Source organism: Vitis vinifera, chromosome 7 (assembly GCF_030704535.1).
Source record: "Vitis vinifera cultivar Pinot Noir 40024 chromosome 7, ASM3070453v1".
NCBI classification, from domain to species: domain Eukaryota; kingdom Viridiplantae; phylum Streptophyta; class Magnoliopsida; order Vitales; family Vitaceae; genus Vitis; species Vitis vinifera.
In genome coordinates, this window is record NC_081811.1 from 31,603,528 (window position 1) to 31,614,363 (window position 10,836).

The 10,836-nt window shown below is 35.7% G+C and overlaps 1 protein-coding gene across 1 annotated transcript; it reads left to right on the top strand.

Moving 5' to 3' along the window:
* Window positions 1-551: 551 nt before the first annotated feature.
* Window positions 552-6,102, top strand: LOC100249407 (anaphase-promoting complex subunit 8). Its single transcript, XM_002266930.4, has 4 exons — window positions 552-952; window positions 1,142-1,448; window positions 4,345-5,595; window positions 5,728-6,102. The coding sequence occupies exons 1-4, from the start codon at window positions 867-869 to the stop codon at window positions 5,815-5,817; spliced, it is 1,734 nt and encodes a 577-aa protein (XP_002266966.1). The 5' UTR covers window positions 552-866; the 3' UTR covers window positions 5,818-6,102.
* The last annotated feature ends 4,734 nt before the right edge of the window (window positions 6,103-10,836 follow it).

Here is a 10,836-nt window from a genome sequence, read left to right on the forward strand (position 1 = left end):
TAATGAGGTAGTTGTAGTAATAAAAAAAAAAAATTGTACTCTTTTTCCTTCACTAGGATTTTTCTTAGTAAGATTTTAATGAAACATATTCTTATGATCGTCAAATGGAGCGTGTTATAAAATATGAGATTTTATTGAATTATGAAAACTTATAGATAATCATCTATATTGATGTATATCTTTGTGTGACTTCTTATAAAAAGGAGACCTCTAATGAAAATTAATCCAGTTTCTTTCACTCTACTTTTCTTTGAGGATTTTTGTTTATTCTCTTTTATTATTTTTTTTCTTATTCTTTTATTTTACAATGAAATTAAAAATGTTTTACTATAGAATATGTTTGTGTACAAAAAAGAAAAGAAGAAAAAAAAAAGTGAGTACTATAGGTGTTTAGTAGTGACGTGCGAGGCTTCTAGATGTGAGATAACGGAACATTAAAATAGAAGGGTTATACGTAAGAAGTGGCTTGTGATAAAAGTTAAAAAGGGTAATTTGAGGATTCTCTTTAGATTACACTGTTGAATTGCACGCATTAAGAATAATGTTTCCCTTCTTGTGGGCTGAAATATGAAAGTTTGAATTTAGAAGGGTATATTTTTCGTAGCTAGTGTATGAAGCATACTTCTCCCATGATAAAATGGCGCTTAAATTCATGTGTGGTCAGTGGTCAGTGGTACTGCTACTTGAAGAAAAGTCGATCCCTGATCAAACCCTGCGTCTGATTCTGTTGAAGAGCTCGGGCAGGGACGCGTAGATCCACTCCGGCGCACCTTAGAGACGGCCACATTTTGATTTTTGAGTTAGACGGAAAAGCGCGCGAGGACCAATCGAAAAGGAGAGGGAGAGCGAGAGGAAGAGAGAGATCGATGAGTTCAAAAGATAGTTGCAGAAACGAGCTCCGATTTGCAATTCGTCAACTAAGCGATCGTTGCCTCTACTCTGCTGCCAAATGGTATCCCGATACTTTCAAACCCTAACTCCTTTACTGAATCCATATCTCTGTGGTCTTGCCCATAAATGGAAGAAAAAAAAAGGAAAAGAGAAACGATTTTGTTTAATTAGAAGTGTAATATTGAGGTTTGTTTGTGTTTACCCAAAAGGAGCGGAGCTGATTTTGGTTTTGTTTGATCACTGTTTTCAGGGCGGCAGAGCAGTTGGTGGGGATCGAGCAGGATCCGGCCAAATTCACACCATCGCACACCAGATTCCAGCGAGGTAGCTCCAGCATTCGCCGGAGATTTCGCACTAATGAGATTGCTTCCACACCAACCGCCGGCGTGTCTTACGTATCTACACCAGTGCTGGAGGAGGACGAAGCCGTAGATGGTGATTTCTACCTTTTAGCTAAGTCGTATTTTGATTGCCGGGAGTACCGTAGGACTGCTCATGTGCTTCGTGATCAGACTGGAAAGAAAGCTGTGTTCTTGCGATGTTATGCTCTTTATCTGGTTCGTCTCACGCTTGTTTGATCATCTTTTTTGGTTCGAATTGGTCATTCATCTATCATTTCATGGTTTTGACCTTTCATTATGTTGTGCCTGTGGACGCTATCTACGGTGGCAGGGGTTGGGATGGGGAAAGGGAAAGTTCCAGGTTCAATTCCATGTCACAGAAAAAAGAAAAAGGGTAAAAATATTACATACGAAAACCTGGATTTTTTTTTTTAATTATTAGGAATTATTGCTCCAGTATGGTGTTTGTTGATTATGAAAATTAAATTGGTGCGCTGACAGTTTGAGTTTGGTTAAGCCGGCAGTAGTTTGAGGTTGGTTTGCGCATTGGAGTGTCAAATGAACCCTATCAGTCAACTGGTCTACGGTTTGCAAACCCAAGAAAAAAGGGGTCTCGGCCTTAGAAATCTGTCTGTTTTAAACTCTGCTTTTCTGGACAAGTGGGTTTGGAGATTTGCGTCTGAAAGAGAACCTCCATGGAAGCAAGTTATTATTGTCAAGTTTGGAAAGAAAGGGGATGTTGGTGCTCCAGTGTGCAAAGGAAGGCTTTGGTGTAGGATCAAGGAAGGCAATAAGGTACAAATGGGAGGTTTTTAAAAGTAGAGTTCACTTAATTGTATGAGACGGAAGGAGGTTAAAGTTTTGGTTTGATAGACAGTGTGATAACTCCCCTTTGAGAGCTTCATTCCCCTTCTTATATGCCATTGCTAGTTCAAAAGACTTATGGGTAGCAGATGCATGAGAGCAGGTTGGGGAGAGGGGTCTTTGGAGCCCTTAATTTTTAGGGGAATTCCATAATTAGGAATTAGAGATGGTGGAAACCTTTCTGAGAACTCTTCAAAAGCATATAGTGAGACAGGCAATAGAGGATAGAATGTTTGGTTGGAGTCTAAAAGTGGTGAGGTCTTAGGAAAAGCATTCTGCACCTTCCTGGCTTCAAAGGGTTCAGAGCCCAGCTAATATTATTTGGTATCTATGGATTTTGTCGATAGTGGGGAATTTTTTTTGCATGCAAAGCATCATGGGGTAGGATTTTGGTTTTGGACTATTTGAAAAAGAGAGGTGTGTTTGTAGCGAACAAATGTTATATGTGTAAGCAGAAAGGACAATTCGTTGACTATATTCTTCTACATTGCGTCCTAGCTAGCATATTGTGCTAGTTGTTCTTTTCCATGTTTGGGATAGCTTGGGTGATCTACTCTTCAACAAGACACATGATGCAGCTGGAAGGGATTCTATGTTGGGAAGAGACAGAGGAGAGTGTGGACGATTGCCTCTTTATGTTTTTTATTTTTTTTGGGACTATTTGGAGAGAGTAAAATCAAAAAACTTTTGATAATTTGGAATATGCAAAGCAAGGGCTCAACTATTTATTTATGTGCAAGTTTTTGGATTGCATAAGGCATTGTATAGAGGAGGCATCTATGTTTATGGTGGATTTTGTTGATTGGTTGGGCTTAGGTTGGGTCAGAGATAGAATTGTGTCTTTTATTTTTTATTCTTTTTGTTGAGGACTCTTTGTATACTCCCTGTATACTTTGGTGTGTCTTGTCTATATCACTTTCTAAATATTTTCATTCTCATACATATATATATATATATATTGATTACCAAGGAACCTTCCATGGTTGGTCTCTTCAAACTCTCCATAAGGACCCAAACCTTAATGTATTGACTGCGCACACCGCAATTAGCATCAGGTAATATAGGATGACCAACCAATTGCACGAATCGAACTCAGGACTGTGCGCCTCTACCATGCATCCTAACATTTGCCCTAACCAATGGGGCACGCTGATAGGCTATATATATATATTGTGTGTTCATAAAAAATTATGGAATACATTAGGGTTTTGTATAAGATTGCCAATCCATACCTCCTGTGGTGGTGGCATGTGAAGCAGATTCTGAAGAGATGTTTAATCAGTACTACTTGTGAGGATTGATATTGTTGCTATAAGAGGCATGAAGTAATGCAATTGGTGGATTTGAAATTTAGTTTTTGGAAAAGAAAAAAATGTCTTGATGAGATTTGTGATATCATACCATGTATGTCCAACCATGAGTTGATTGTAGCATTGTACTTGACCAAATTGAAAGCTATACCATATGTAGATAGTTTCTGTTTCTTTTTAGTGTCTTTAGAATAAGCATTTTCAGTAATTTCCGATACAAAATTGTTTTTGTATCTTCACACAACCAAACATTGTGATGTAATTTGGTTAGGTCTGGTTCATGGGTAATCATGCCCTTGCGCTGACTGCTGACCTGAGAAACTTAGGTGTGAAACTAACTGAGAGTTCTTTGTTGATCATATATCATCAGGTTCATGGGATCATTATATCTGGTAGACTTGTTTGACATGTAATGAGTTGATTTCACTTTAGTATAAGCATATTTCATTTTAGTTCTAATGCATGAACTGGATGTAGCTTAGATTTTGGGATTTACCATGTCTATCCACCATTGTCTCCTTTCTCTGGCTTTGAATATTGTTTTCTTAATTTACTCCTTTTTAACCTTTAATTAGATTTCCAGAGTCCAGACAAATTGATTAATGAATTTGGGCTGATTTATTTACTTCAGACACCATTCTGTTACATGAATGACTTTCATTAAAGGGGTGGCCTTCTAAATATGTTGGGGACTGCAATTACTAGTTGGACCTGCTTATGATTGACCTGCTTATCATTGGTGTTATAGTTCTGTTCACATGCTTACACTGCCAATACATTATGTCACTCCTTACAGAAATACTTTAACATTATCCAATGCATTTTAATCTGCTGCACTTTTCTGATATTGATTCAGTTGAGGTGATGTATAGACATAGCTCTATCACTTCCTAAAAGTTCTATTTACTTATTTTTCTACTTTTAAGTTCTTCATGTAGGCTGGGGAAAAGCGCAAAGAAGAAGAAATGATAGAACTTGAGGGACCATTGGGTAAGAGTGATGCTGTGAACCATGAACTGGTTTCTCTGGAAAGGGAGTTGTCAACGCTCCGCAAAAATGGCACTGTCGATCCCTTTGGACTGTATTTATATGGACTTGTGCTCAAAGAGAAAGGCAGCGAAAATCTTGCCCGTACAGTACTAGTGGAGTCAGTGAATAGCTACCCCTGGAACTGGAATGCTTGGACAGAGCTGCAGTCCTTATGCACTACAATTGACATTTTGAATAGTCTTAATCTCAATAATCATTGGATGAAAGACTTCTTCCTTGCCAGTGTTTACCAAGAACTCAGGATGCACAATGAATCCTTGGGAAAGTATGAATATTTACAAGGCACTTTTAGTTTCAGTAACTACATTCAAGCTCAGATTGCAAAAGCCCAGTACAGTCTGAGGGAATTTGAACAAGTAGAAATAATATTTGATGAGCTTTTAAGGAATGACCCTTATCGAGTTGAAGACATGGATATGTATTCCAATGTGCTCTATGCAAAGGAATGTTTCTCTGCTTTAAGTTACCTTGCTCACAGGGTATTCTTGACTGATAAATACAGACCCGAGTCTTGTTGCATTATTGGAAACTATTATAGTTTGAAGGGGCAGCATGAGAAGTCAGTTGTGTATTTTAGAAGGGCACTCAAATTGAACAAAAATTACTTATCTGCTTGGACACTCATGGGTCATGAGTATGTTGAGATGAAGAACACTCCAGCTGCTGTTGATGCCTATCGAAGGGCTGTAGATATAAATCCGTGTGATTATCGAGCCTGGTATGGGTTAGGACAAGCATATGAGATGATGTTTATGCCCTATTATGCTCTTCATTACTTCCGAAAATCAGTTTTCCTGCAGCCAAATGATTCTCGGTTGTGGATTGCCATGGCTCAGTGCTATGAAACTGACCAGCTTCAAATGCTTGAGGATGCCATCAAGTGTTACAAAAGGGCAGCAAATTGTAATGACACAGAGGCAATAGCACTGCACCAGCTAGCAAAGCTTAGTAAGGAGCTTAAGCGTTCTGAAGAAGCTGCATTTTACTACAAAAAGGATTTAGAGAGGATGGAAGCTGAAGAGAGGGAAGGGCCAAATATGGTTGAAGCTCTGCTTTTTCTTGCTACATATTACAAATCCCAGAAGAGATTTGAAGAAGCAGAGATCTATTGCACCCGTCTTCTTGATTACACTGGCCCAGTGAGTTTCTCTTATAAACCTTTTTTCTCATGTGTTGTTTACATAAAGATTAATTACCCATTTTACAATTCATGAATAACGATTGACAACAAAAACTTTACCTCAGCTCTATTGACCTTTTGTGTTTTGCAGGAGAAAGAAACTGCAAAGAGTTTACTCCGGGGAATGAGAAAAGCACAATCTGGTTTCCCTTCTATGGATATTGAACATTTGCCCCCCTAATACTTGTCTTCATGTGAAAGTGGTATAAAAATCTTTGAAGTAGGTGTGACTTTCCCTAGTTTCTGCCTTTGGAATTTAGCGATGAAAAGCTTGGGATAGGTCAAGTACTAAGTGAGAGCATGTCCTGGACTTCAATGCTGCAGAAATTTTTTTACCTTTTTTTTAACAATTATCTAAACTATCTTACTAGTTTCATGATTGTGTCCCAACATTGGTGTTTTTCCTGAATATGGATAGAGTTTATTTATATTTATTTAGAAAGAAATGGATATCACCTTTCCCAGAGTTCCAATTTCAATGTTGCACCACAGTTCTCTGGGGCACGAGTTTTGAGTACAATAAATGGTTTGTCTATTTTTTATGGAGGTTGTAGCATCCACTATACCGTAGCTAGATGCCCTATAAAATCCATTTCAAGCTTGAGGATCGGGTGGGACTCACTTGGAAGTTATTTATAGGACCAGTATCAGGCTCGAACAGCTATTCTTATGTTTACCTAACATACTTTTTATCAAAGTATAAAGAAATTTTTTGTTGCCAATGCCATGTGACTGTGTAGTATTCTTTGGATTCTGGATTTGATAACTGTACATTCTTTCCTTTCCATATTTGTTATCATGTTTTATCACATACTAGCTATTGAGGCGCACACACGATGCACTTGCAATGCAATAAATTATTAGTTTTGCAAGTAATTGTACAATAATATAAATATCAAATTGAAAATACATTTAGTTACATAAATAGTTAGATTAATGCTATGTTTGGTTCCCAAAAAATTCGAGAGAAAATGTAAGGGAAAGAAAATATAAAGGAAAAGTAGAAGGAAAGAAAAAATGAAGAAAAATAAAAAATAAATTATTATTATTTTTTGTTTTAAATTTATTTTATTTATTTTAACTCATTAATATAAAAATTAAATAATTTAAAAATACATAAAATTTAATTATATTTGATTTTTTTTATATTTTTCATATGACAACCAAATATGAAAAAATCATTTTTCCATGTATTTTTTTTCTTTTCTTAGTAGTTTCCGAGAACCAAACATAACCGGTTTTGTCCGCAACCTCATTAATAGTTTTTTCCAAACATCTTCACCATATCTAAATAAGTAGCAATACAAAAACAAAAAAGTTGGTATTTTAATTAAACTAAATTTTCTGGCGAAACCTTTTGCCCTGCTATCCATTGCAACCTGGGGCCTGGTTTTTGAGAAGCAGCTGGGTCTTGGATTTCTTCTTACTCCCAAGCCGTACATCTCTTAAGATAAAGGTAAAAAAATTAATAAAACAAAATTATCTCACAATTAATTAACATTGTCTAAATATTTATAAAAGCATTTGTTGATTACCAAATGTAATTTAATTTTACATTATTTTAAGATAAACAAGTTATATGATATAATAAATTAAAAATGATCCAAATATAAATATAATATTTATACCATATAAAAATAATTATTGATTTTCTAATATAAACATGTTATTAAATCATTATTTTTATAATTATGATTTTTTAAAAAAGTTTGTTTTAAATAATTATTGATTGTCTAATGTAATTTAAAATATTAAAAGACAAAAAAAATACATGATATAATAATTTAAAATTGATTCAAATGTAAATATAATCTCTTTATCATATAAATACACGTCACATGCTAAACTATCCATGTTGTTATTTATTAAATCTGATGTTGTATATAAATTACCAAATATTACTCTATCAAATATTAAATTTGATGCTGCATATTACCCAAAACTCTCCCCCAAATCCCAATCATAGTTGAGGGTCATAGTAGTTGAAGGAATCTGATGTTCGGTCCACTCAAATTAGCGTCAATGTCAATGAATTACCATCCAGTAGCATCAAAACTCCCATGATCTATCAATTGTGGTGAGGTAAGTGAGCCCTCATCCTTCTAGTCTCTCATCTTATAGATTTCGAAGGATGTCATAGTTGGATTAAATTGGAATATTTCTTCTTCTTTAATTTTGATGGCGGACAAAATTGATGATTTCAAACTGATATTTGAGAATCTCATGATCAGACTTGTCACAACCAGTGTTGAGGTAGATACGACGACTAAGCCGATACTTTGAACCTTGGTTTGACAACTCTTGGGCTTCGGGCTTTAATTTTTAGGGGAGTCTCTTTACAGGTTTTCTGATTTGCAAGTAGCTAGAGAGGTCTCGTTCTTCGTTTTAATAACTGTAGAAGAGCTTCTGCCATTTTATAGTCTAAAGAAAGCCCCTTGGAGAAGAGGGTTATAAGATAATCTATGCTTGATGTGGGTAATGGTTTGTGTGGATGGGAAGCTCAATTGTACAGTCTGCTAGTCTTTGTCCTCGTAGTATTTTATAGTGGAAACTGCTGTAGATCAGACTGACCTGAGAAAACGCACAGCAATGCCCCTTTTTGCAAGTATGAACTGCTAAGCAGCACAACATAAACATGGGGTTCTACAAAATGTCTACCAATATACTTGAGGAGTTTTTTAATGCCGTGTTGTGTGAGAGAGGAAATGCTCATTGACAACTATAATGCTATATGGGAAAATAGAAATTAAATTTCTTTTATTTAAACTTGGAAATGTTAATTTACACATATGAGAGAGAGAGAGAGGGAGGGATGCGAATGATACAAAGCAGAACATTTAAAAGACATTGTGCAGACACCAAGGATTGTAATCTCGAGTGAGTTTTGCACTGCAATCTACTTCATCTTGAAATCGCACTGTGGTCTACTTCAGCCTGAAATCAGTACCGACTTGGGAAAGATACGAAGCAGAACATTTCTTAGGCATTCTGCAAGATAATAACTCTTAAGGTGTCACATAATCCCAACATACTTAAGAGGTTTGAATTATCAATTACGTCGGAGTTTTTATCTTTTCTCACAAGCTCATGGTCTCCTATGTATATTAACTGCTTCTACCTTGCAAGAGGTGACAGGATATCTTCATCCAATCTGACAAAATCCGTAGGAAGACTCCTGTTGAAGGAGGCACAGGAGCGTAGGAAATCCTGGATTTGTATCAAATCGAAGGTTGATCAATAGTGATACCATTTCAACGAGTGACATTTTAATTTCTTAGGACAATCAGAAAGAATAGGCAAGTTCATCAAAATCGACAGTCAAATTAATACATAGAGTTCTTCCTCGTAGAAATTAAAGGTTTGAGAGCAATCGATTTGCCATTGTTATGTGATTGAAGTCCAGGGCACAGGGAATCTCTCTCTCTCTCTCTCTCTGAGAATAGTAGCAGAAGCATGAATGCAATACGAAACGCGTTCTCTCTCTCCCTCTCTCTGAGAATGGTAGCCGAAGCATGAATGCAATACGAAATGTGTTCAACATTTAAGTGGAACCCAGTTACAGATTCCTAACCTATTGACCGGATGCTGACCTTATCAACAAGTCGAGGAGTTATTTATAGCTGACAAATGGGTGCTTTTGAAAAAAACAGGCATCTACAGATGGCCAACAGTTGCATTTTTCCAATTTCCGATGTGTTGATTCCGTTAATTACATAACTGACCATCAGTAAAGGGGACACCAGATTTATGCGATAGGCAATTCATCCACATGACTTTTCAAGTCAATCCCTTGATCGTGAAAAATCCAGTAACTTTCATTAATGTGAAACCTGTAGAATCGAGAATAAGACAATTGGAAGTTTGGAACCAAGACAAAGGTCGTACTTACCTCGTTGATGATTGGAGAGCTTCATAACTGGATATACGTCTACGATTAGCTGCCAATAACAAAAAGAGTTCAGTATCAAGCATTTCATTGAATCTTCCCACAACCCCATATAAAACCCTATTGTTTGTTAGGAATTTGCAGCACTTGGAGCCCTGTGTGCAGGATTGCATGCCAAATAGGGGACAAATTTGGGCAACTTCATGTGGTTACAGCCTGAGCAGCAGGCCAGCACATAAATTGTTGGCAGATCGGAGGGTTGGCCGCGTCCATCAACTCCCCTTATGTTCGCCATGGGCGCTTGGGTGAATGCACTATAAGGTTAGGGTATGCGCCTTTCCTACAACACAAATGATCAAAATTATTTCCCAATTCTCCATGTATAGAACATGGAAAATTATAGAAACCAGACACAAAATTTGATTTAGCATCATTACATGATTTAATTTAAGTTACTTTCATGTAAACATTTTTTTTAGTCCAGAAAAATTCACCGCATTAAGTTTGAAGACATTAATTTGATAATCAATTAATCAAACAGATACCTACAAATGTGAAAGAGAGAGATAAACAAATTGCCAAGTTAATGAGTTAGCGAAAATGTAAAAAGCATAAGCCCATTGCTACAAGCGCACAGAAAAATGTATCCAAGTAAAATTCCTACATAATAGCTAACGGCAGGAAATACAAAATGCAAATATGTGGTCGGTTAGACAACTATGAGTATGTGTAATTTATACAAAAATGAAATTAAAGTATAAAAAACATTTAATATCACATAAAGTGTTTCAGACAAGGCGTATATACTATTAACAACACAGGAGGTTTCTAGACTCCTCACTACTAAGTTTTGATCCACTGGACCACTTCTTTTTAATGAAAATGGCTATGGGATTTAGATTAAAATTTTCTATGATGTGTATCAAAGTGTCAATATCATTTATTAAGTTTTATTATTCCGCTTGTTCAAGGTTTAATATATTTTTTAAAAAACAATTTTTTGTTCATTAAAACAAAAGAAATAGTCTTCCTAATTTAAAAAATATATTTGATAGGCTTTTGATAAAAAAAAGTAATTTTTTAAGAATGGATTTTAGTATTTGTTTAAATTTTTTATTGAAAAGTACTATTGACAAATAGAAGTATATCCAACTCTTTGAGAATCGATCATAATGATTCATTTTCAGGTATATTAATTACACAGTTCTTATTTATAGGTGTCATCCACGCAAAGTAATATCTTATCTCTAATCCAAAAAACGATGCAGATATACCATCCTATAAAAGGAAAATTATATTGTAATTAGACATAAT

Bases quoted from the DNA above. Each gene is read 5' to 3' on its own strand.
- LOC100249407 (XM_002266930.4), top strand. From the start codon at position 867: ATGAGTTCAAAAGATAGTTGCAGAAACGAGCTCCGATTTGCAATTCGT. The intron at 1,449-4,344 runs GTTCGTCTCACG...TTCTTCATGTAG, and splicing joins GATGTTATGCTCTTTATCTG to GCTGGGGAAAAGCGCAAAGA. The intron at 5,596-5,727 runs GTGAGTTTCTCT...TGTGTTTTGCAG, and splicing joins TTCTTGATTACACTGGCCCA to GAGAAAGAAACTGCAAAGAG.